This window comes from Echinops telfairi, unplaced genomic scaffold, assembly GCF_000313985.2.
Source record: "Echinops telfairi isolate 266 unplaced genomic scaffold, ASM31398v2 ScPeMD7_7469;HRSCAF=8507_0, whole genome shotgun sequence".
Classification (NCBI taxonomy): Eukaryota; Metazoa; Chordata; class Mammalia; order Afrosoricida; family Tenrecidae; genus Echinops; species Echinops telfairi.
The window spans coordinates 88,300,960-88,328,094 of NW_022111372.1; the positions used below are offsets into that span (position 1 = coordinate 88,300,960).

At 40.8% G+C, this 27,135-nt stretch overlaps 2 protein-coding genes and 1 pseudogene across 2 annotated transcripts in view; all 3 read left to right on the forward strand.

Annotated features, from left to right (window-relative positions):
- LARS1 (leucyl-tRNA synthetase 1) overlaps positions 1-9,830 on the forward strand; it is an 88,096-nt gene extending 78,266 nt beyond the window's left edge. The window contains exons 30-32 of the mRNA XM_004696697.2: positions 887-982; positions 3,211-3,343; positions 9,394-9,830. Coding sequence (XP_004696754.2) covers positions 887-982; positions 3,211-3,343; positions 9,394-9,599 — 435 coding nt within the window. The 3' untranslated portion in view covers positions 9,600-9,830. The remainder of the gene's footprint in view (positions 1-886; positions 983-3,210; positions 3,344-9,393) is intronic.
- Positions 9,831-15,267: 5,437 nt separating this feature from the next.
- On the forward strand, positions 15,268-15,952 carry LOC101640621 (annotated as a pseudogene).
- A 4,049-nt stretch (positions 15,953-20,001) lies between these two features.
- Positions 20,002-27,135, forward strand: part of PLAC8L1 (PLAC8 like 1) — a 37,783-nt gene continuing 30,649 nt past the window's right edge. Inside the window, exon 1 of the mRNA XM_004696696.4 lies at positions 20,002-20,129. Coding sequence (XP_004696753.1) covers positions 20,002-20,129 — 128 coding nt within the window. The remainder of the gene's footprint in view (positions 20,130-27,135) is intronic.

Consider the following 27,135-nt stretch of genomic DNA (forward strand, 5'->3'; position numbering starts at 1 on the left):
CTATTTCCCCATCCTATATAAATATATTTACATATGTACATGCCTTTACTTAGACTTCTATAAAGGCCCTTTGCCTCCTAGCTCTTTCCTTTCTTTCCCTTGAGTTTCCTCTTGTCCCACTATCATGCTCAGTCTTCATTTGGGTTTCAGTAATTCCTCTTGGTTACATTACCCTTGATCACGCCCTACCAGGCCTCCTACACCCTCCTCACCACTGATTTGGATCCCTTGTTGTTCCCTTGTCCCTGGGTTTGTTAACACCGCTACCTTTCCCGCAACATCCCCCTGTCTTATGTCCCCCCGGAACTGTCGGTCGCCTTGTTTTCTCCTCCAGATTGTTCATCCAGCCTATCTTATTCAGACAGACCTGCAGAGAAGATAACATGCACAAAAACAAGGCAGAGCAAAACCAAGCAACAAAATAAAACAAAACAACAACAAACCAATGACAAAAAAAACAAAACAAAACACAAGAAAGAAAAGCTTGTAGTAGTTCATGGACTGTTTGTTGGCCTTTAGGAGTGTTTTCTAGTCAAGTTTGTTGGGGTGCCAAGCCCTGGCCCAAAAGTCTATTTTTGATATTCCCTGGGGACTTGTTGCTCTGTTCCCCTATTTTTCCTCTTATATGGCATATAGATGCATATAGGAGATGGTAAATGCTACTATATAGCACCGTCTGAGTAACAATACCATGAGCTGTTTAAGATGAGTGTTAAGAAATAATTGATTACAGCTTTCATTTAATGCTTACACGGAAAATAAAATCGCACAGCCCATTTCATGTTTAACGGAGAACTAGTTTTGCTCTTGGATGAAATGAGGTGATGATTAATTTCAGTCTTATTAAGTGATACTAATGACTTCTGTTTTTTTCCCCTCTATTTAGCTAGAGCACATAGATGTCAAGTTTGCCTCCGAAGCAGAAGATAAAATCAGGGAGGAGTGCTGTCCTGGGAAGCCACTTAATGTTTTTAGAACAGAAGTAAGTTGAAAGAATCTCTCTTAAACGTTGCATTTTTAGAGCTAGAAGAGACCTTAAGAGACCATTCCATCCAAATCTCACTTCAGAGGTGGAAGGAACATGCCAGAACAGTGGTCTGATCAGTGTGCCCCTGCCAGGTAGTTTGTTAGAAATGACTCCGGAGTTGAAGCCGCCTTTTTCTTGGGTGGGGCAGCACTGAGTTTTTCATATTTCACTATTGTGACTGACATCAAATGTTACTTGTGAATTTAAAAATTAAGAATATGATGTTTAAGGCTTCATTTTTATTAAAATTTCAAGAGAGAGTGAAATGTAAAATCTTTTAAACAGCAAAAAGGAACTTTTAAACTATAGACGAATCTTGATTTGATGGTTACTCTGTGCAATTTGGTTTCTGGGATAAATTAGATGGATGAATCGTCATAACTTAGGTTGCAATTGCTGTTTTAATTTTTTCTTCAGGCCATTATTGATGAAGAGAAATAGGTTTAGGAGTTGAGATTCTATTATTTCCTCTAAGAACTCAATTAAAATGGCAATAGGGTGGCAAAGTCCAGTGGTCTGCAGTGTAAGGCTCCATAAAGTGTCCTGTCTGATATTAGAGAGGACATGGATTTGTTTTGTTCCTTTGACCACATTTACGTGATAACCCAACCAATAGGAAAAAAGCTTATTTTGAATAAGATAAGCATGGAGACCTCTTGGATTTATCATTTTGTAATGAATATATATATTCCTTCCCTAATCAAGTATTGAGGTGTTGTGTTGTGTGTGTGTGTGTGTGTGTGTGTGTGTGTAAGTGCAGTTTTTTTGGGCCATGGTGATAGAACCTGTATATACATACTCAACTATAAACCGACCCGAATATCAACTGATGCACCTAATTTTACCACAAAACCATAAAAGTGTGCTGAAAAACTTGGCTTATACATGAGTGTTTACAGTATATGAAATAGTGTTTTCTATACGAATATGTGTATTTGAGCCACTGTCAAGTATTTCTTTTAGGCAACTACCTAGACCTTAGTCTTTCTCAAGTCAGAGTTGGCTTTTTCCACTTAAAATAACGAGCAGCTTCTAGCAATTGCGGTTTATCTTCTTTAACGTGGGGCAGTGTGGAATAGAACTGGGTTAATTCCTGACCTGGACATTTGATTGTGTGACCTTGGGCTAGTTTCTTAACCTTACTTGTTTTCAGCTTTACATTTGTGGAAAGAACTACCTCTAAGGATATAGAAATGACATCTATTCAGTGCTCAGTGCAATACCTAGCACATAGTAGAAGTTCAATGAATGACGGTGGCTGTAGATGAGAAGATGTAGTTTATTAATTGTAATGTCTACCATATAACTGTAGTCATTTTTACCTAAGCATTTGACTGTAAGATGAGCTTGGGTTTGGTTTTGTTTTTTTCCCCATATTTAACTATTCCTTGGTTATAAGTTTAAAATACCAGAATTTTCATTGGTCATTAAAATTGTGGCAGAAAACCCATCTGCAAAGTGTATAGTCAGACCGAGCCGCTGGTAGATCTGCGCTAGCCAGAGGAGTCCCGAACAGCCCTACAAGCAGGCGGAGGTCATCGTAACCTCGATTTGAGACTGGATAGAACTAGATATTTGGCCAGTTGACCTCCCCATAGACACGTCCTGAATTTGTTCTGTGGCCAAGTATCTCTTAGATGTTCCATGACAAAAACTTCTTCCCTGGCTTCTTGAATGTTGATGGGGGTCTTCTCCCTCTAACAGATTATTGGTATTTTTACCTTTATATTAATGTGATCGTATCCTTACCACCGTAGTGTGATTTGTTTTCCATTGTTTCCTGTGGGGTTTCCCAGCTGTGAAGCACAGGAGGAGTGGGTGTACAATGATAATAATTGATACAAGGTGTTACAGGGAATGTAAGGGAGGGGGAGAGGCGATAGGGAGGGGAAGGGGAGTTGGGGAGTAAATAATGAAGGTGGGAGCGGGGAGGGAGCACTGGGGCTGACTGTGATTGAACAGCTCACTTTGAGGGTGAGTCAACCATGCGGGGAGGGAAGGCCCGAAGATGGATGTGGTGATTGTACACTTTCCCCTACATATGTTTGAACGATTCAATTCTGATATGTAATTTATGTACCAAAAAACTGTTGGGGGAAAAAAATGTGGCAGAGATTCTCCCCTCCCTCGGCAGTATTCCAGTTTGGTTGCTTTTAACAACGATTGTCTCTTTATTTTCCTAGCCTGGTGTGTTGATTTCCCTGTTAAATCCTCAGCCATCCAATGGCCACTTCTCAACCAAAATTGAAATCAGGCAAGGAGATAACCGTGATTCTATAATCAGGCGTTTAATGAAAATAGATCGAGGAATCAAAGGTAAATAGTTTCCCTTAAATTCACATTTTACAATAGTTGGTGGATTTGATGAGTTCTAAGTAGAGTGTTCAAAGAAAAGTCACCAGCTTGCTTAGGGATAGCTATGTAATATTGTAGACAAGAGAATTGGATCTAAAATGAGGAAATCTGCCACAGCCGTGGCCCGCCCCTCCCCCCTTATTCTAGTTCCTGTCTCTGTTAATTTACCCATTCTGGTTTTCATCTCCTGAAGAACATACAAAAACACATAGCAGACAGTCAAGAAAGCTACTAACAATGACAAAATACAATGGATTTTGTGGAACTATTAAAAACCAGATCAAGTACAAAGTGGTATCTCAAAAGGGAGATTGGATGAAAAGCTTGGGGAGGTATGGGTGGTAAGTGAGGAGCTGATTGATAACAAGGAGTACAAGAAGGAAGAAATGTTTTGAAACGGATTCTGGTAGTGATTGTACAAGACTGCTTGATATGATTGAACTGTGATATAGTGTCTGGGTTAGGTCCTAATCACATGGTTTGACAGTAGAAAAAAAGGCAAAAAATATCCTTGAACTGAAACTATCTCTTGAGGTCATCTTATTAAGTCACAGATGGTCTTTAAGCACTGTGTTCCTTTTGAAAAAAATCACCTCTGTGAGACCACATGATCAATACTGACTTTAAAACAAAGATGAGAATGTAAGGGACCAGGAAAACTAAATTAATGAAAATGAAACAACCAGAATGGAAATAATGAGAATATTCATCCCTAAGAATGTCACCATTGTCACTGAGCAACTTGTGCAACAATTGTTGACTGGGAATTTAAACTTCTATGTGAACCTTCACTGAAGGAATAATAAGATAATATTTTTTAAAATCCATTAAATTGTTTTGCTTAACATTAGATTCTTTATTTTAAGCCAAAAATGTAAAATAAAAACAAAATGAGGAAATCTATATTCTCTTTGTTAGGTGTGGGTTGCCCAGTAAACAAAAGAAGCATGGCTTACTTATACTTACTGATGTATAGTGAGCAATTTCACATTTTTCCACAACTTCAAAGATTCTCACTGTGGTTGGCATCTGTCTCTGCCAAACCCACAACACCTTCCTGCAGAATCAAAGGCTCTTTCCAAATTTACAATCTCTGACAGGAACTGAGTACCTAGGAGGCAAGGGAAACACAGGCTTGCTTGTGCTTATTTCCTAGTCTTTAGTGAAAAGATGTGAAGCCACTCCATCGGACCGAGTAGAACTGCTCCAGGTAGGTTTCTGAGACTGGGATCTGTGTGGCAGCCGGCTGCCTCATCTTTTCCTGTGGAGCCGGTAGTGGGCACAAACCACACACTTTGTTACCAGCTCTCCCTCATGAACATAGAACTGAACTCTTAGTGACCCTACAGGACAGGTAGAGCTGCCCCCGTGGGTCTCTGAGGCTGCAACTTTTTGTGGGTATAGAGAGCGTTGTCTTTCTCTTACGGAGCCTCTGGTGGTTTCAAACTGCTGACTTAGCAGCACAGTGTGTAACCACTACACCCAAGATCCTTGCATTGATCATTTAGGAAGCCATTTTATGACCTCCGTTGGGTGTTTTATCCTTCATAAAGGTTTTTGTCACAAGAAGATTATGAACAGCAGTAACTCTTTGAAGAGCAATATGGTGACTTTTAAAGAAAGATGTTTGTGTGAACACACTGCATAGGATTATTATGAAGTGGTAACACATGAGAGGATGCATTTCTGTCTTGAACATTGTGTCATATACTGTTAGGCTTGCCTTCCTTTTAAATGCACTCAGATACTGCACTGACGAGGTTCTTCAGAATTGTACTGAACTGAAATGCGTTTTCTCTATTTTGTCATTTCTCACTGAGCCTCTGACATAGTTCCTATCTCCTTTGTCTTACTAGCTGTGAATGATATTGCAAAGTGCTTTAGGTTTGGTGTGGTTGGTGCTGTGAATTGTAGAAAATAGATATGTTGGCGGGGAGAGCGAGCTCGATCTCAGTGATTACAGAAGAGCTCTAACTCTGAAACTTTCCCACAAGCTCTCGGCATGTTTTGATATCTAAAGGGGCCAGGTCTATTGAGTACATGAGATGGCAAAGCAGTTAAATTCAATAATGCAGTTCTCAGTTTGTCTGCTGTAATAGCCAGCAAGTTGTCCAATTACTGCCAGTTGTCTTGAGAGTGATTATGATCTAGGTCCAAGAGGAACTGGATTAAAACGATCGGTTCACTCCACAAAGGCTACTGAACAACTATTTGATCATAATGACTTTAAATCACTCTCAACCCATTCTGCATTTGAACTGAAAACGTGGAGGTGAAGGGCTCTGTTTTACGTTATCAATCCTTGAAAACTTTGAGTCGCTCTCATCTTTTCTCCAAGTGCCTTAAATCAGGCGTCGTCGTAGGGGACTCACATTTCAGTATTTTCCATGATAACAGAGGTCTGGGATAAGAACAGATAGTGAAATCACCCAGAGAGCTCCAGGAATTTATCGGCAGTAATGAACGACATGGTGAAATCAAAGCAAATCCATTTTGTCACTCAGGAGTCTGACTATGAAGGCGTCTTTGAAATAGTTTGATTCAGAATTGCTTGGAATAAGGAGGGAGGTCTGTTTCAGAGAGAGCGAGCGAGAGAGAGGGAGAGACACAGACACACCTGCAGTAAAATCTGCTATGGCCAGATTTTGATATCACTGATGTAAAAGTTGAATCGCAATAGCTGGTAAAGTGAATTGAATTCGTTCCACAAAGTAAGATCATAGCTGTCATGAAGCTGATAGCTGTGTCTTTCCTGTTTTAATTGCTAGGACTTGTGCTGTATTTGAGCTAGATTGTATGGTCTGCAGAGACTCCTCAAAGACTATCAGGCACACTTGCCTCGGTGATAGTTGCTAGTAGTTGCTCTATAAGCCCCAAGATCCCTACTCTGAACTTGAAACCCTTTGGTTTTTGTTTCCCAAAGAGAGTAAAATGCCTGGATAACTAGTACTCTTGGCATAGCCGCCAGCTGCATTAACGTCTCCTTTTATCTCTCATCCCTCCCATGCTAACTAAGCTTCATATTCTCAAAGCATCATGGAGGAGTATAGCTCCCAGACCACCCAGCAATCTGTTTTAGAAAAGGGTGGAGGTAATTCAGAATGTGACTTCTATTTTTGTGGATCAGGTTAAGCATAACTAGCCCTGCCAGGCTTAGAATGACATATACACTTAGATATCAGAATTTCTTGTCACCCATACCCTCTCCTTCTACCCCCCACTATACAAAATAAAACCATTTGATGTTGAGCAATCTCAGAATTGCTGAAATAAATAGATTTATTTTGGGCTCAGTTGTTGGCAGGATTGATGGATCATAAATTTGTTTAAGGGACAAGTGCTTTCTTTGCCAGGACCCATCTTATCAGCTTGCACAAGAGCAGATCAAGTAGGGTAGGATTGGAGCGCATCCAAAGTGCAGAATTCTCAGAGCTGGGCCCTTCCCCCTGCCCACCCCCTTCTCTCCTGGTCTCTCATCAGCTTGTTAATACAAATGCTTTCATCTTTTGAGCAAAACAAGAAACGGGTATGCTGTTTCTCAGGGTAGTCATTTTTTCTCCAAAATATCTTCCAAGGAAAGCTACAACGCTTGCAGGTTTAGTGTATTTTAGGAAGCAAGTCAAGAAAGATATGTTTTAGACTTTTTGATAATCTGAAAGATAGTTAACTAAAGCACATAAAAAGTGATATGAGACTGGTAGTTACAGATGGGGGAAGGAGAATCCAGCTCCATACCTGCCTAAGGATGATTCCAAGATTCCAGTGAGGCAGAAGTCAGACTTGCCTCCACCTCCAGCCTTCTTTACCCTTTTCGGATATTAATCATTATAACCATGGCATTCTGCTTCTCTGCTGGGTTCGAGAATCCATTGCAAGACTCACTCATGGCCGTTGAGTAGATTCCCACCCCTGGCAGCCCTGGAGGACAGAATAGAAGCGGCCCTCTAGATTTCTGAGGCTAGCTAGCTCTTTCTGGCAGTAGAAAGCCTCACCGTTCTTCTGAGGAGCAACTGGTGGGTTCAAATTGCTGACCTTGCAGTTAGCAGCCCAACTCCTAACCCAGTGTGCCACCAGGGCAACAGCCACACAGAACCCACAGATAATAGTCACGATTATGGAGTTTATGAAGGAAAGTAGCACATTACCTCAAATCAGGATCAGAAAATATAAAGAGACAGTCCTTTTGTCTGCAGTGCCTTCTTCTCAGCCATACCAGCAAGCATGTCTTTCTCTGGTCCTCAGTATCTCAGCCATGTAAGACCCTTGACCTCGGTCCTGCTCAGGCACGTGCCACAAAGCTCCTTTTGTGCTGAAACGTGCCTAAAGGCAACCATACTCTGCCAGCTGGCCACCTACATGAAAGCACTCGGTTTTACTTGTTCCCTGGGCCTGGCATCCTTTACTGTCTCATGGTCTTGGTGCTGGCAGGCTGGTGCCTCTGCTGCCGCTGCCACTTCACATGTTCATCTGGTGGACCACCCCACTCCCTTTTCATATTAAAAGATCATTCATCCTTTATACATCATACATCAGTTATGTCAAGCATATTTATACATATGTTGCCATCATTCTTTTCTAGACATTTACTTTCTATTGATTCACACACACCCTTTTTTTAATAGCCATAAGATTCTCTTGTTCCTAAAATGGCCACTTTATACCCTGCAGAATTCAGAATGACCAGTCTCCCAGTCAGAGTCCTCACCACCTTATTTGCATGCTCCTAGACAGTCATTTGGTGGAAGTTACAAAGACTGTTGATAGAAGAGCCATTCCAAGTGATTTCACTTCACCACAGAGATCATACAGGATAAGGATAAACAATACTGTACTCGGTCTCTTTCTCTTTTGGTTTAGGCAGTGAAACGGTTTTGGAAACATTTTTTTTTTAACTTTTAAATTGTGAATTAGGTGATATTCACATTTCATATCCTCATTTTAGTATTTAATAATTTGAACAATTTAACCTCATAGTAGTTTGCCCTGGCTTTCTACCCCGTTTCCCCCCGCCCCCCTTTTTACAGGCTATTATAATAAAAAAAAAAAGCCAACCATCTTCTTATTGTGATTAGGTGAAGATTTAACAGAACAGATCATTAGTTTAGCAGTACATTAAACAGCTCATGCACATTTTGGTTCAATTTATCCATGTAGTCCTCTCAATGTGCTGTCACTTAGCCCGCTTCTTCCCTGGGCTTCCTGTTTCCATTCTGCCTTTTTACTAACTGGAGCCTTGGTGGTGGACTGGGTTACAAGGTGGGAAGTTTGAAACTACGAGCTACTCTGAGGGTGAAAAGTGAGGCTATTACTCAATGGAAACCCATTACTACGAAGTAAGAAATGACTCAATGATGGTGAGTTTCGTTTTTGGCGTTTTTTAAACTAGCATTGTCATTATGTAATTTTGACCTTAAATGGTTGATTATTCGACCACAGAGGTAAGTCCAGTTCCAGACCTGAAAGGCCCAGCCCCCAGTCCTCGGGCTCCCACTAGTCTCTGCTGACTGTGACCCTGGTTCCTTTTATAATTTTGAGTTATGTTCCACATTTTCTCTCCGTCTATCCAGAACCGTCTGATGTGACTTTATACAGTGAAACTTGTGAGAGGCTGCCTTGTTTTTTAGGTATTGCAAGTTTTCTACCTTTGAACAGGGTTCAGACTTACCACTGTTCCATTTTTTTTATGAAGAATATTTGCGTTTTCTTCCTCAGACAAGTTTGCCACCTTACCTAGGCTCCGGCTTTTGCACATTTTACTGTAATTCCAGTAGATGTCAGTATTTTTACATAATCTCTGACGATCTTGGATCTGGTTAAGGGCTGGTAGGTTATGAAGATTTGTTGGATTTTAGCTTTGTTTCTTGTGATAGCATCCTCTTTAAAGATATGATAAATATTTTTGTCTAGCTATAACAACCAATGTGTTTAACATGTGAAGTATCAGATCTAATTGTGGGTTTGAGACCATGACACTACCTGTATGCCTACCTTGATGCTGTGTGTTGTTACAGACCTCGCCACAGTGAAACTGATGAGATTTGATGATCCACTAATGGGACCTCGGCGGATTCCTGTCTTGGGGAAAGAATGCTCTGAGAAGACTCCCATTTCTGAGCATGCTGTTTTCCACGTGGACCTCATGAACAAAAAAATCCACCTCACTGACAATGGACTGCAGGCAGATATCGGCGATACAATGATTTATCTGGTTTCTTAGACACATGCAGATTGAAGTTCCATGCTGGTTTCTGGGGATGTATTTACTCTGGTTGTGCCTACAGGCTGGCTTTGAGAACCTTAGGCTGGACCAAAATAGATTTCTTTTTAGCCCTCAAACTCTGCATATAAATAAATAAATAAATAAATAAATTCTGCATGTAACCATAATTATACAAAGTCATCTTTGATTCTTAGACGATAAGTAAAAAATGGCCCTTTCCTTTTGAAAGAAGTGATTTACTTTATAGTTTATATATTTAAAAAATAAATTATTGGTATTTCTCAGAAACTTCTAGTCTATTACATTAACACAAAAGTGTCAATATGCTTCTTTTACAAGGTATCCCTGTGGGTTAGAATTGATGCTTTGGCAAAGGTTACTGTATACTACATAGCAAGGTTAAGGAGTAACTAACAGCTTTTTATATTTTATCTGTTTATTGAGTTGGCTCTAAGTCCAGTGTCATAAGCAATGATTACTATTAATACTCTGTAAAAAACAAAATAACTTGGATTTCCCCCACCCCAAGGAAGTAATTCATGATGATTTAAAAGAACAAAGAAGAATATTTCAACTTAACCACGAGCACAAAGTATTTTATATAAAGAAAAAATGAGTGCTATAGTTAGGAATTGCTTCAGTTTTAATATATTTAATTAATCACCAGTAATCTCCATGAAGTTAATATTAATAGTTGATAAGCAATTTATTTCTTCCTCTGCCTTAGATTTAAACATAGATTTTAAAGAGAGGGGATTCCCCTACCCAGATTTCAATTAATCAAATTTGTTTTATCTTGAAGACATTTGTGTTTAAGGATCAGGGCTGAGTCTATTGCAAATATCTTTTATTGCTGGAATATTTTTTTAAGTTATTTTATTGGGGGCTCGTACAATTCTTATCACAATCCATGCATCCATCCATTGTGTCAAGCACATTTGTACATTCATTGCCATCATCATTCTCAAAACATTTGCTTTCTACTTGAGCCCTTGATATCAGTTCCTCATTTTTCCCCCTCCCTCCCCCTTCCTCCTCCCTCATGAACCCTTGATAATTTATAAATTATTATTATTTTGCCATATCTTACACTGTCCAACAACTCCCTTCACCCACTTTTCTGTTGTCCATCCCCCTAGGGAGGAAGTTATATGTAGTTCCTTGTAATCAGTTCCCCCTTAATACCCCACGTTCCCTCCACCCTCCAGGTATCACCACTCTCACCACTGCTCCTGAAGGGGTCATCTGCCCTGGATTCCCTGTGTTTCTAGTTCATATCTGTACCAGTGTACATCCTCTGGTCTAGCCAGATTTGTAAGGTAGAATTGGGGTCATGATAGTGGGGGGAGGAAGCATTTAAGAACTAGAGGAAAGTTCTATGTTTCATCGTTGCTACACTGCACCCTGACTGGCTCGTCTCCTCCCTGCGACCTCTCAGTAAGAGGGTGTCCAGTTGCCTACAGATGGGTTTTGGGTCTCCACTCTGCACTCACCCTCATTTACAATGATACGGTTTTTTGTTCTTTGATGCCTGATACCTGATCCCTTGGACACCTCGTGGTCACACTGGCTAGTGTGCTGCTTCCATGTGGGCTTTGTTGCTTCTGAGCTAGATGGCTGCTTGTTTATCTTCAAGCCTTTAAGATCCCAGATGCTATATCTTTTGATAGCCGGGCACCATCAGCTTTCTTCACCACATTTGCTTATGCACACATTTGTCTTCAGCGATCGTGTTGGGAAGGTGTGCATCATGGAATGCCAATTTAATAGAACAAAGTGTTCTTGCATTAAGTACTTGAGTGGTGGTTCAATGTTCATTTGCTTGCCTTAATCCTAAACCTATAAATATATGCACGTAGATCTATTTCCCCACCATCCTATATAAATATATTTACATATGTACATGCCTGTATTTAGACCTCTGTAAATAACCTTTGTCTCCTAGTTCTTTCCTCTATTTCCTTTTACTTTCCTCTTGTCCCACTATCATGCTCAGCCTTCATTTGGTTTTCAGTAATTTTTCTCGGTTACATTGTCCTTACTGAATCCCTACCAGGCCTCTCACACCCTCCTTGCCACTAATTTTGGATTACTTGTTGCTCCCTTGTCCCTGGGTTGGTCAACACCATCTCCTTACCCCCACCTCCCCCTCTCCCATTTCCCCTGGAACCATCGGTCCTGTTGTTTTCTCCTCTAGACTGTTCATGCTGTAATATTTTTTGATATTGTCTGGGCCATCTGTCTTCACAAGAGGAAAGATTGTATGACTTTGACTGACAGAAGAGAGAAACATGTCCATTTTTGGCTGGGTTCAGTATTGACTAATTCTGATAGCTAAAGGATGTGCTCTGCTCCCTGCTCTTTCTTGATGGTAGTGAGGTCCTTTTCCTTTTATTTCATATAAAATAAAATGTGTGACTTAAGATATGAATCTGACCCTCTCCTTCCCCATTCCTGTCATACTAATCCTGCCTCATTAACGTTTAGCAGTTTGGATATACGGGACATCACAGAAAATAGAGGCAAATGGGGAATAACCGCACGATACTGTTGAGGATGTGACATGGAGCCACATAGGACTACTTCCTCTGGTTTTAGTAGAGGGAAGGAGAATCCAACATTACACCAGCCCAAGGCTCATTCCCACAAAGCAGAGGTCAGGAATGCCTCCACTCCAACTTCTTCTACCGTATTCTGACGCTAACTGTGCCAGGGCACTCTGCTTTTCTGTTGGACTTGATGGTCCTTTGCAATGGCCGCAGGGAACTCAGCCATTATTTTTGATTATCAGACTTTATTAATGAAATAACACTCCAAAATGTTACAGATATAATTGTTTTGTCTTCAGTGCCTCTTCTCAACCGTGTTGACTGGCATGTCTCTCTGGTCCTTGGCCTCTTGGCTACATGGTCACTTGTCCACTGTCCTGCTTGGGCAAGTGTTAAAAACTCCTTCAGCACCAGTCTCATGCCCAGAGACATGCAGCTTTACTTGTCTCTGTCCTATAGACCCAGTACTACTGCTCTTCCCATCTCAGTCCTGCTGCCATCGAGCTGCTCCTAGCTCTTCTTTTTTGGTGATCACGGGGCTCTCTGTTCCTGTTTTTCAGATAGTTCATTTTAGCCTACCGGAACGACAGAACTGATCAGTCCCCTCCATTAAAGCTGTTTGCATGCTCCCACCAGACAATGGATGGAATGGATGGAACAGCCTTACCAACTAATGATAATGTCATTGCAACTGGGAAACATGGATGAGCGTAGATACATGTTTTGGGGACATTCTCTTCTATCTATCTATGACACCAGCTATCCTTGTGTGGTCAATCTTTTCTCTTAAGGACCCTGTTTCATTTTAGTGAGTAATGGTATTTTCAAACCAAGATCTGGGTGTTTTGTGTGCTCATTGCTACTAAGGTGTAATAGGCACTTCTGATGAATATGTGCATGTATGTACATATGTACTTGTGTATTTATATAGATGTGTGTGTGTGAATGAGCCTGCTGAAATCTGTATGGTCGGTAGTTCAAAACCACTAGCAACTCCAAAGAAAAACAAACTGGACTTTCTACTCCTGTAAACAGTTACAGTCTTGGAAACCCACGGGGTCGCTATGAGTCAGCATTGACTCGATGGCAGTGAGTGTGTGTGTGTGTGTGTGTGTGTATAACTTTACCTGATAGTATGAGTCTCTTTCTCAACGTATCCCTCCTTTTTCCTTCATATACACCCCCTTTCATTACATGAAAGGAACATTTTGCTAGAGAGAATTAGAAAATGCTTGTAGTAGTACATCAACTGGAGTTGCCAGAATTCAAATTCAGTTTAGAAGTGGATGTGGGACAAGGGATATCACTGCTGACTTCAGAGGGATCTTGGCTAAAGCAGATAATACCAGGATGTTGTTTACTTTTGTGTTACTCATTGCAAAGGCATTCAATTATGTAATCATAAAAAAGTAACACCCCAAAGAGTAGGGATTCCAGAACACCTCACCGTGATCATGTAGAACCTGTCCATAGACCAAAAGTCAGCCATTCAAAAAAAAAGGCAGTCCTGCATAGTGACCGCCAGGGTCACTGTGAGTTGGAAACAACTGGACAGTGAGTGTTTTGGTGGTGTTAGGTTCTGCAGTCTGGGTTATTATAGTAAAGACTTGGAGCAGCCCACATGTTCCATTTGAGGGAGGGGAGAAGTATCCATGTAGCCATTAGTATATAGCCATGGAAGTCTCATTGTATAATTAATATTTAATGAGACGAAGAGATGCTTTGGATACCTAAAAACAAAGCAAAACACAACCTTATTGTGACTTAGGTAAAGGCTTACAGAGGAGATAATCAGTTTTACATTCAACAATTAATGAAGAAGGGTTTCAACCAAGGTGTAGTATAGCACCAATGAACCACATGTAATTTTTCTAGTTCCTGAGTGCTTCCTCCCCTCTACTACCATGATCCAGATCTACCTTACAAATCTGGCTAGAAGAGCTCTTGACACATGAAATTCAGGACAGGTAAATCCCTGAGGCAAAGTTGTGGGAATAATATGAGCATAGGGGGATGGTCGGGGAAGGGGGAGAAAGGGATAATCCATCACAAGATTGGATATATAGTCCCCCTCACGAAGGGGATGAATGACAAAAAACGTGGGTGAAGGGAGGCAACAGTGTTAAGATATGAAATAATAATATATAATTGATCAAGAATTCATGAGGGTGGGATGGTGAGGGAAAAAAGAGGAGCTTATACCAAGGGGTCAAGTAGAAAATGTTTTGGAAATGATGGCAACATAAGTACAAATATGCTCGATAGGGTTGATGTATGGAATTTTGAGCTGTAAGAGTCCCCAATAAAATTAAAAACAACAACAAAAATAAAAGTTTGTTTCAACTCACCCACTGCTTCCCTGCAGTGTGCCATCACTGAGCTATATGAAAAAGAACGCAGCCTCTGGGTTGCAGGAAGAGTCATTAACAACCTGCCATATGTAGGTGATTCAACCTTGCCTGCTGAAAGGGAAGTGGACCTGAAGCACTTTCTGATGAATATCTAAGAAAACAGCCTTCAGTATGGATTACACCTCAACATAACTACAACTGGGCTAAAAGTAATTTTATGATAAATGGAAAAAAGATTGAAGTTGTCATTTCATTTTACTTGGATCCAGAATCAACACTCCCGGAAGTAGCAGCCAAGAAACCAAAGGACATATTGCATTAGGCAAATCTACACAAGGCTATTTAAGTGTTAAAGAAGAAAACGGTGAGCCTGGTCTTACCCAAGCCATATTTCTATTATCTCATATACTTGTGAAAGCTGGATAATGAATACACAAGATCAGAGGAGAATTGACGCCTGGAAAGTATAGTGTTAGTGGAGACTGGTTGCTAATATCATGGACTGCTAGATGAGCAAGCATCTGTCTTGGAGATAAGAATAGCCGGAATACCCCTTAGATTGGGAGGTGACGATTTCATCTCAACCACTGTGAACATGTCACTATATATTAATATTGGGCAGGGTCTGCTAGAGGCGTGGTAAGTATTAGGTCAAGCATTTCTTCATGTTGCATCAGATCAAGAGGTACATAGAGAGTTTGGGGTCATGCTCTTCTTGCTTGCTGTCTTCCTATCACAATCTTGGTCCCTAGTGTTGTATACAAAATGCCCAGTGAAGCCACAGAAACCATCCCTGCTACAGAGGAGGAGCTGGCTCAGCCCCAGGCTGAGGCAGGATCTGCGACAGGATCTGACAGTGATGAATCAGTACCCGAGCTCGAGGAGCAGGATTCCACGTAGGCAACAAAACACACAGCAAGCTCAGCTGGTGGCGGCAGCTGAAATGGATGAACCAGTCAGGAAAGCAAAGCAGAGTCAGAGAGGAAAGAAGGCACCAAGGCTATGTCCAAACTGGGTCTTTGGCAAGTCACAGGGGTTACTGGAGTCACCCTCTGGAAGTCTAAGACTCCTCTTTGTCAACCCAAAGCCAGATGTCTACAAGAGTCCCACTTCAGACACCTCTATAGTTTTGGGGGAAGCCAAGATTGGGGATTTATCTCAGGAAGCACAACTGGCAGCTGCTGAGAAATTCAAAGTTCAAGGTGAAGCTGTCGAACATTCAGGAAAACACACAAGCTCCATCTGTACAAGAGGAGAATGAAGAGGAGGAGGCTGATGAAACAGGTGAGGAAATTAAGGAGATAGAATAAATGAATCAAGGTCATCGGCAGTGTGAGCCCTGAAGAGCAATAATAATGATATTGTACATGCTATTGTTGAATTAACAATGTCCATCTTAAAACAAAGACTTTTTTTGGTGTTTCAAATGAGTAACTGCAGTTCAGTCTGAAATTTGTGCTGTTGCTATCATTAATAAAGTTATGTCTTCTTGTTAGATGAGAAAAAGATTTGTTCTATTACTGATACTAAATTAGATAATTTTCAAATGCTTGATCACTTTTAGAGCTTTCCTTTGGAAAGATACATTAAAAAATCCCTTCTAGAATGTTTCATTGTACAGATAATGTCATTAGGTACCATTGAGTCAGTTCCAGCTCGTAGTCATCCTATGTACAACAGAATGAGACATTGCCCAGTCCAGCAGTGTCCTCACGATCATTGCTGTGCATGAACTGATTGCTGCAGCCACTATGTGAATCCATTTCATCAAGGGTCTTCCTCTGTCTCTCTGACCCTCTACTTTGACCCAAGCATGATGCTGTTCTCCATGTCTCCCTTGGAAACATGTCCACATTTCTTTCTGGCAGTACTTCCAAGACAAATTTGTTCATTATTCTGGCAGTCTGTAGAATCTTCAGTAATCTTCGCCAGTATCATAATTCAAAGATACTGATTCCTCTTCGGTCTTCCTTATTCATTGTCTAGCTCTCACATGCATATGAGGTGTGTTAACTGGGCTGTCTATAGGAACAAATCCAGGGACATTCATGTATGTATAGGAAAGAGCTTTATATCAAAGAGCAATTGTATAAGGAGAAAACATCCCAGCCCAGTCCAGATCAAGTCTATAAGTCCTATATTAACCCATAAGTGTGATATGAGTCCACAAATCCTCTTCAGACCCACGCAGTCACATGCAATGATGCAAAATGCAGGAAGATCACAGGCCAATGGGTGAGAAATCTTGTGGATCCAGTGGCAGTGGAAGCATCTCAGCACTGGCGTGGGTCTCCACGTGGCTCCTCCAGCTCTCTGAGTGTGGCTCTTCAACAGGAAAGTGAAGCAGAGAGAGAGGCTCTCACAGGTCTCAGCAAGTCTCCATGTGGCTTGTCAACTGGAAGGTGAAGGCAGAGAGTGCGAGAGAGAAAGGAAGTTCTCAGCATCCTCATGGGAAGGTCATGCCCATAAGGAGGCATCCTCAAGCTGTGACCTGATTGACAGGCTAGCCTCCACCCCTACACTTATTTATCAAGTTGACGAGATTATGTAACTACCACATGAGGTGCTGGAAAATACCATGGCTTGGGTCTGGCTCATCTTTAAAGAAATCTTTTGCAGATTTGTTTAATATGTATTTAAGTTCTTCCCTGTTGCTTCCATGGTTGTTGGTAGGGGATCCAAATAAAATGAAATTTTTATCAACTTCAATTTCTTCTATTTATTATGTTTTTTATTCATCCAGTTCTGATGATTTCTTTTTTTCCCTTATGTATGAGCATATATATAAATTTTAACACTTTCAGATCTTTCTATTGTTTACACATATATATTCCTTAGCACATTTGGGATTCTTCAGAGTAGTTACTTTTTGCTTCTTTTGCAATTAGAAAAATATCTGTGGAGCAATATTTTGGCACTTTGGGAATATCGTGTTCCCAGCCATCTTTTTTCACCTAATAGTTTTAGTACCAATGAAGATCTTTTTCTGAATAAATTATGATGGAGGCTATGCAAAATCATGATTTTAAAACTCCATCGTTTTTTTAAAAAATTAGATCATTTTATTGGGTGCTCTTACAACTCTTGTTACAATCCCTACATCAGTAGTGTCCGACATCATCATTTCTTTATTATAAGTGTTGTTAGGAGCCATCAAGTCAGTTTTGACATAAAGCAAAATGAAACACTACCAAGGCCTGTGCCGTCCTCCCAATTGTTCTCATGTTTGTGTCCATCGTTGCAGCCACTGTGTCAGTCCCTCTTGCAGGGCTTTCCTCTTCTTCCACTTTACCAAGCATGATGCTCTCTCCAGACAACATGTCCAAAGTACCCGAGATGAAGTCTCACCATCTTTGTCTCTAAGGAGCATTCTGGCTGTACTTCTTCCAAGACAGATTTTGTTTGTTCTTCTGCAACCCATGGTACCTTCACTATTCTTCTCTGGCACCATAATTTAAATTTTTATAAATAGTTCTTATTATTTGGTAGAAAAAGAGAACATTCTTTCTCCCCTCACCCTTGCCTTGCCCCTTTGCTCTTTTTCACTTCTTTTGCTTCTAGGAAAAAGTGTTACTGTATATACTCATTTATAAGCCAAGTTTTTCAGCACATTTTTAATGCTGTTTTGTGGTAAAAATTATTCATTCATAGGTACCTCAGCTGATATTCGGGTCAGCTAATACTCGAGTATATACGGTATGTGAATTAGTCCCTTCATAAATGTTTTTAAGTAGATTGTTACATATAAATGAAATTTGAACATATGAAATCATCTTTCCATTTATAGTGCTTGTTCATGTTCTAGAGAAATTTTACTATATATGTATGATATATATATATATATATATATATATTTGCACTGTATTTAATTTCCTCTTAATTTCTGTTACTCTTTTCAACCTATATTTTATGTACAGCACATTTAGTCAACAAATTATTGAGTGTCTTTTATGTGCCAGACGTGACTATGGTAAGTGCTGGAATGGAGTGGTGAGTGGAAGAGAGATGGCTGATGCGAATGTAGGGTGCTGCCTGACAACTTAGGAGCCAGTGTGTGGCCCAGAATCCAGTGATTGAAGGCAATTATGAAGCTATGTTTGAGGAATCCTGATTTGGAAGGTATTACAGGCTTTTGCTAATAACCATCCTCAAGTAAGTTCTTTGAAGTTTGGAACAATCATTCTCTATAGGTCTGATGAGAAGAATGTATAGTATAATTGGAAATTTTCTCCTGTTGTCTTTCTAATGTTCCATTGAATTATGATTGCAGGTTCCTCTCTAGAATGTGCAATTTTATCTAATTTTTTTCATCCACTATGGATGTTCTTCTGGCTGGGGCCTATGCTTCCCCAAGACGTGCCCTAGAGGTATACTTCCGAATTTCTAAAGACTCCGAGGGTTCAGTGCAGTAAGGAAGTAATCATCTCCTGAGCCCTGCTTTTCTCCAGATTCTATCTGAGCCAGATAAGAGAGAAAAGCCAGACTTGCTGCATGATCAATGGAGTCCTTGGAAGAATAGAGAATTTCTAGAAGTTCTAAATGGCCTTAGGGATGGGGGACAATGTAAAATATAACCAGAGCCATTGAGTTGATTCTAATTCGTGTTGACCCTGTGAGTCGTAGAGTAGAACTGTGCCCCAGAGGGTTTTCAGTAGCTAGATTTTGGAAGCAGATCACCAGCCCTTTCTTCTTAGTTGCCTCTGGGTAAACTTGAGCTTCCAGCTTTTCAGTTAGCAGCTGAATTCATCACTAGTGTGTGATGTGCAGGGCCTCCTTGTTGTTGTTAGGTACCATTGAGTTGGTTCTGACCCATAGCAACCCTTATGCACAAGAGAACGAAACACCAAGTGGTCCTGGGCCATCCTCACAATAGTTCCACCCTAAGCCCATTGTTGCAGCCACTGTGTCAGTCCTTGCTGAGGGCCTTCCTCTTTTTTGCTGTCCTTGGGGCACCTTAGCATCGTTTAAACTTGAGATGATCTTCCATTAGCTGGGCTCAGGTGTAACACCTGAGCGGAAAGATCTTTTTGCTCCTGTTTTCAGGTTAGTTATAAGACTCATACCACCTTGGGGAATTGGACTAGCAGTTGGGGGATGAGGAGTGGCGCCAGTTACACCACAGCCACACGGTGTGGCAGAACTCTACAGAGCCCTTTGAATCTTTCAAGGAAAGGTAAGAGACAGCTGAATAAATGTTTACTACAAGTATCTTTCAACACCAAGGGATTTTTACAGCAAAGATAAGTTATTGTTGCTTTAAAACTCACACTGTATCTTTATCAGCATTTCCCTTCAGATTAGAAAGATGAACATGCCCACAGTTAGGTGTGTCCCAGTGTTTCAAGAACTGAATACCTGCCAGTTACACTGCTATGACCTCAGATTCCAGAATATGGAGGCAACATTCTTTTTTTTTTTTGGAGGGAACATTCTTTATGAGATATTTCACTTTGGACTGGACCAAACGAATAGCCCAGCGTGACACGAAAACGTCTCACCATGAATTGGTTTAGAAGTTATTTCTCTAAATTTCCTGAGGATAGCTGCTTACTCAACACTCAGACACCTCTGTTGCTTTCATTCATGATGTCATCTGAGGATGAGCCACATTTTATTTCCGACCTCAGGTAGGGAATAGGTGAAAGCCTGCCACCCCCCCCACCCCCCAACTTTTGTTCTTTAGTTTGAATATCCGATCAACCCCAACTGGACTTGGGAAGAAAAGAGTTGTTATCCTTTTCCATGTGCACTTGGCGCGGGGAGGGGGGTGGGTGGGGATAAGCCTCAGGCATTGCTTGGCTGGTGAAAAGAGAATGGTTGAACAAGGCTGTCTCTTTGTTCTCAATTTAAGATACTGACCCCTGACCAAACCCAACTTTATTTCTTATGGCTGCCAGTAATTTCTACCCTTTGAAACCAGAACTCAAGAGTTTTGGCTTCAGTTCAGAGTCTGAAGTCATCGAGGAGGCCTGAGTGGAAAGCAGAAGGAACTTAGTGCTACGAGTTTGATTAAAGAATAGATGCTGGAGCAGAGGTGCGAACCACCCAGGCTGAAGTATAGGCATCTGGGGAGGAACAGTGGAGAAAGCATGTTTAGCTGCTAGCAGAGTGAGTTCAAAAAGGGAGTGGATGTGTATCTCATCCTTTGCCCACATGGTGACTTGGCGAAGGATTAGATTAAAAGAGGATGACTGGAATTGGCTTCTAGTCTCTCACCAGTTGAAACTCCCTCTGTTTCTGAGGACTTCCAGGACGGACCACACGATTTGCCTGGGGTGGTTCCTGTTTCACACTGAAAGTTCCCATCCTGGGGGGAAAAGACCCTCAGTCCCAGGCAAAGTGGAATGTAAGGGTTACTGTGATTGCGCTTTCAGGTGTTTGGGTAGCACAAAGAAGGAGAGTGGAGGAACTGCTGTGGGTCTCCATCCTTCCTTGTTTCTTAGAGAAGTGTCCCACAGGCCCTAGTGTCGGTACAGGATCTAACACCAGTTAGAGCAGCAGTTCTCAACCTGTGGGTCACAACCCCTTTGGGGGGTCGAATGACCCTTTCATAGGGGTCGTCCAATTCATAACAGTAGCAAAATTACAGTTATGAAGGAGCAACGAAAATAATGTTATGGTTGGGGAGTCACCACAACATGAGGAACTGTATGAAAGGGTCGCAACGTTAGGAAGGTTAAGAAACACTGAGTTAGAATAACTGCCAGTGACTGCGTTTCTACGGTGTGCCAGGGATGTGATCCTGTTTAATCCTCCTGGCAACTGAGGAAGCAGGTGCTCTCTGTCCCAAATGTACAGAAGAAGAGGCTGGGGCCAAGGGCTACAAGTATTTCTCAAATCAAACGTATCTTTTTCTCACCCATGCTAACTTTTATTTACTTATTCAATGTTCCTTCCATTATACTTTCAATAGTTTGTCCTGTTAGATTAGGAGACAAGTTGAGTTTCCTGACAACTAGCATGTAGCTGAGTCACATTTGAACTGTGGTATGTCTTAATCTGAACTCTACTTTCCCATCAAATGAAGCCTTGCTAGTAACCGAGTAGCTGCTCTGATTTAGGGAAGTTCTGAGACCACCAGTTTCACCCACTGTTTCTGAACTCATTCCTAATCTTTCTGGTAGTGTAGGAGTCTCATATAGAGCTACAGGGAGTCCCGGAAGCCACACTAGCTACTTTAGTCTGATGCCTACAGCAAGCAGCCTCTAACAATCTTTCTGTTTTTGAAGGAGCCACTAAGTGCCTGGACTATAGAAGGTGCTCAGGGAAAGCAAGCTACGGATGTTATTTTAATTATAAGACACATAAGCAATAATCTTGAGCTGAAATATTTTAGCCAATGCATGCCAGTTCAAATATGTTAGTATAAAAATCAGCAAAGATCTAGGGCATTATAGAAAGAAACTCAATAATGTGCTTCTCATTGAGTTCAAAATTAGACGCAGATACAAAACCCAACTTTTTTTTTTTAACTAACCGAAAGCTATTTGATTTGGAATAGATAGAAGACAGACTCCCTTGTTATAATGAAAGGTTCTACTCATATAATGCTGAGATAGAAGGAAAAATTCTATTCTAGGCCTGCAAGCTATAAATGGTTCATTTCAGGGGAAAATGTAATCCAGATGACCAGCGCTAAGAAATTCCTCCACTAAAATCGGAGTTGATTAGAAGCTCTTAGTATAATGATGGCAGCCCTGCCCTGAATTGTGGACCTCACCTCACGAGAAAGGTGCTTAGTGTTGTGCAGAGTGATGCAGGCTCCCCTTTGCTTTTATTTCATCATTTCACACCTGAGAGTTGTGCCTTTGCTAGAGAATGAAGCACAGTCAAGGTCACATAGCTAGGTTTGAGGAGGGCTGAAATAGAACAGAGACAAGTGAATTCATTTTGATCCAATTCAACAAATATTTATTGTGTACCCACTAGCTTTTAAGATAATATTTGGTATATTTGAGGTGCAGGGAGGAAAAAATTGCATCTTCTGACCTCAGGCAACTCACCTTGAAGTAGAGGCAATAAGATGTGTATAACAGTAACTGATTACTTCAGGGTTCATTTCAAGCCTTCATGGACCCTAATCTGCATTATACTCGACATATTAACATGCACATCTATCCGATAGATACTCATATGTATTTTCTGCTGTACAATAAGTGAAAGGATTTTTATACTTTTGATTTAGAAATGATTTCACTGTAATTCATTTGATTTTAATTTAATTCCATTCCATTTAATTAAGCTGCTGCTTCTTCGCAATCATTCATATGTGGGAATTTTTGCAAAACAAGAGCGCTTAACAACAAATTGTTTTTAAATGTAATAAACTATTTATGATCTAAATTAGACAATTAATGAGAGTGACATGATCCTATTTTTCTAAGCATTTAATTGAGCACTGATATTTATTATTATTTTTTGAGCCAATACTTTTTGCCAGTTTTCAAACACTTTTGAAAGCCTTTGGAAAGCCGGTTGGACCCTAGGGCTTGTCCTTAATGTCTCACGGATAAAGGTCTAGGACAGGTTTATCACTCTTCACAGGTGCCTCCATACTTCTGGGTAGGTGATTCTCCAGAGAGCTTCTCTTGCAAATGCTGGTCAGTCTTTTTTTAGGTCTTACTTGCTCTTTGGAGCGGTATCTTCCAAGCATCCTCTTCTCTTCTAGTCTACGTTTATTTCTGTTTCCCTGGCCATCTTTGCTCCTTTGACATGACTGCCTCTCTGGTTGGAGACTCAGGAGCTCTTGTTATCATCAGTGGTTTCGAAATCCACTGGGGCCAGAGGCATCAAGTAGCAGGAGGTGCGAGCTGGGTTGCATAAGAGTGCCCTGGGGACTGGGTTTTAAATACAGAGATTTGTGCTGTTGTTTTGAGGTGAAGCTTAGGAATTTGTTTTTTTAAGCAAAATAAAGTACTGTCACATATGCTAAGCTAGGGCTGTTGGTGATATTGATGGGATGACAAATAAATGGTCTTAAAAACCTATGTGGGGATACCATGAAGTTTTATCTTCAGTCCCATTTGTTTTTTCTTCAGAAACTCAAAGGACTCCCTAGCTATTTCTAAGCTGTCATCAGGGTTTTGCTTTACCAGAGTTTAGGTATGTTCTCAGGCCACGAGTCCAAGGTAATTAATACTGCACAACAACTGATACAGGAGGAAATGCTGCCATCCTTTGGTTTACTATGTCTCAAGGATGAGGCAGGCGTCTCATAGCACATTAGACACTAGGGGCAAACTCCTAATGAAGTTTTCCAAAGAGGAAGCATAAAGCAGAATAATTACTACTACTATACAGACCAAATATATTCTAGGGCCCCTCTCCCTCACTTTAAAAAAATTTCCCCTTAAAATTTGTTTATTATTATTTGGAGTTTAATACATATATCATTCCATAGTTCAATCCTGTCAAGTAGAATTATACAATTGTTATCACAACTAGTTTCCAAACATTCTTTTTCTACCTGGACTCCTTGACATTGTCTCCTTTTTACTGCACGCCCCCTCCACCGTCTGTATCCCCCCCCACCCCAGCCCCACCGCCCCGAACACTTATATTCTACTTGCTGTCCCTATAGGTTCATTAATCCTGGGTTTCACATACAAAAACTGGAAAAGCATATAACATATCTTCAAGAGGGGGACCTCCAATGTCATAACACCTCTGAGATACATTCTAATATGAACAAACAAAAACCAAACCAAACAATACAAACCAAAAAAAAAAAAAAAAAATTGGAAACCAAATCGGGTCCAGCCTGCATTATAGGAGGCGGGGGGTGGTGGTGGTGTGGGGTGTGGGGGGAGGAATCTAGTGACAAAATTTTAACTGTTCAAGTCAGATTTATGCCTTTGATCTTCTATACTCCCCTTTCTCAAGCACTCTAGTGACCACTTGCCTCCCATCCCTCAATTTTAGATAGGGGGAGCTCTCTGGAGACTTATTTCCTATGCAGTTCAACAAATGAATCTTGGGCTCCCACTGTCACCCTTTGCCTTCTGCACACCAGATTCTCATTTAGGCTCCGATACTGATCCCTCCTTCCATTTCAGATTATATGGGTTACAATCCTTCAGTGACTGAGGATGGTGTGCTTCTTCCATGTGGATTTAGTTGACATCTTACTTAGATGGCTGCTTGTTTGGAGACAAGTCTTTAAGACCCCAGACACCATTTTTATCTGATGGCTGGGCACTATTTAATTTCTTGGCCACATTTTGGTACGTTTTGGTACAGTACCCATATCTTCTCTCTTTCCTTCCTGAGGGCAAGGATGGAGCAAGGCTATGCTGTAAGAACTAATTGTTCTTAGGTTGGAGCTAGGATTTAGTGTGAGTCTCAAACCCATTTTTGGATCTATGCTTAAAAAAAAAACCCAAAAAAACTTCTTGTAATCCATTCCACTTTTGACCTGCTTCTTTCACATGTCCAGGGGCAGCTTGTTCTTCACTAAGGTAATAGCTCAAGCCATGCCCAAGGGTAGATTTTAGGCAAAACCGACTTGTTAAGTGTAGTGGAACCGGCTCCGACTCACCGTGACCTTATGTACAGTATAACGAAACAGTCTAGCCTGAGCCATCCTCCCAATCATTGTGATGTTTGAGTCCATTGCTGCAGCCACTGTGTCCATCCTTCTCATTGAGGAGCTTACTCTTGCTCTCTGACCCTCTACGTTATTAAGCATGATGTCCTTTTCCAAAGGTTCATCCCTCCTGACCACATGTCCAAAGTACTTGAGATGAAATCTAGTCACCCTGCACTCTGGTGTGTTCTAGCTATACTTCCTCCAAGACAAGTGTGTTTGCTTTTCTGGCAGTCCATGGTACGTTCAGTATTCTTTATCAATACCATAATCGCAGGCATCCATTCTTCTTTGGTCTTCCTTATTCGGTTGCCTAATGCAATATGCTATTTGGTTTCTTGACTTCTTTCATCAGTGTTGATTGTGGATCCAAGTAAAATTACATACTTAACAACTTCAATCTTTTCTCTACATATCATGATGTTCCAAGCTCTGCATAAAGGTTTCAGCCGCTTCTTCCTCTGAAGTGGGGTGCAGAGTGCTTCTGCGTTGTCTGTTCTTAGTCTGGAAGCTCTGCTGAAACCTGATCACTTTGGGTGATGCTGCTAGCATTTGAAATATCAGTGACATAGCTTCCAGCATCACATAAGTCACCATAGAATGACAAGCTGATAGAATTTTTTGAATTATTTTCATTAAAATTTTACTTAATGTGTGTTATTAATGACACTGTTTGATAATTTTTTGCATCTTGGGGGGGTCACCTTTCTTTGGAATGGGCACAAATATGATTCTCTTCCTCTAGGTTTGCCAAGTAGTGCTCCTCAAATTTCTTGGCATAGATTACTGAGAGCTTTCAGTATTGTATGACTTTGTTGAAATATTTCAGTTGGCATTCCATCTGTGTTAGGCTGGATTCTGTAGAGGATATATGTACATATATACATATATATATGTAGAGTTTATATCAAGAAAATGGTCATACAACATCAGTGTATATATATATATGAGTTTATATCAAGAAAATGGTCATACAATTATAGAAGTGGGTCCAGACAGGTTCAGGTTCAAATCCATGGGTCAACTGTTAAGCTGGAGACTTCTCCTGACTCATTTAACTGAGGGCTGATGCACTAGTAAGCAGGAAGACCAAGAAGCAGAAGCAGAAAGATAAACCAGGAAGGCCATGGGCTAGTGGATGCAGAGATAGATGAATCCAAGGTCAGCAGATGCCGTTTGTGGCTGCAGAGTCCGATGAATTCAAGGCCAGCTGGTCAAGTGACAGATCAGATGGCAGGCTGCTGATGGTTTCCAGGGTAAGCAGGGTATTGGTAGCTCCCCAGGTCTATTCTCTCAAATACAAAGAACTAGAGGTTGATGAGCCAGATGCAAGATCCAGACAAGCTAGACGCTAATTAGCTTTCCACAGAGGCTAATTTTTTAAACAATAGGCCATCTCCCCAAGAACATTTACTTCTAATTAACCAGGGCTTTGACCTAAGCAAGAGGGTTGCACTCCACCCTAATCTTTCTACAACTGCTTTGTGGCTACTCAGAGTCAGATGGGATGGCTGATTCCATCATGGAGTGATTATGTTGTTAGACCACCTCATGAAGGATTACTGCCAAATTACTGAGAATCTTAGACAGTCAAGTTGACACAAAATCTAGCTATCACATCATCAATTCCTGGAGTCTTTTTTTTTTTTTCCCAATTCTTTCACTGCAGCTTGGAGTTCTTCCTTCAACATAATTGGTTCTTGATCATATCTCTTGAAATGGTTTCATGTCAACCAATGCCTTTTTGGTACATCGATTGCGTATACCTTTCATTTTCTTCTGATACTTCCTGCATCATTTGTGATTTTATCCATAGAATCCTTTAATATTGAAATGACATTTGTTTTTTTTCTCTAGTTTCTTCACCTTGAGATACGCTAAATGTGTTTTTTTTTCCTTTTTAAAAATAATCATTTTATTAGGGGCTCATACAACTCATCACAATCTGTACATTTGTCATCTGTGTCCAGCACTTTAGTACATATGTTGACTTCATCATTCTTACGACACCCACTTTCCACTTGAGCCCCTGGTGTCAGCTCATTTAC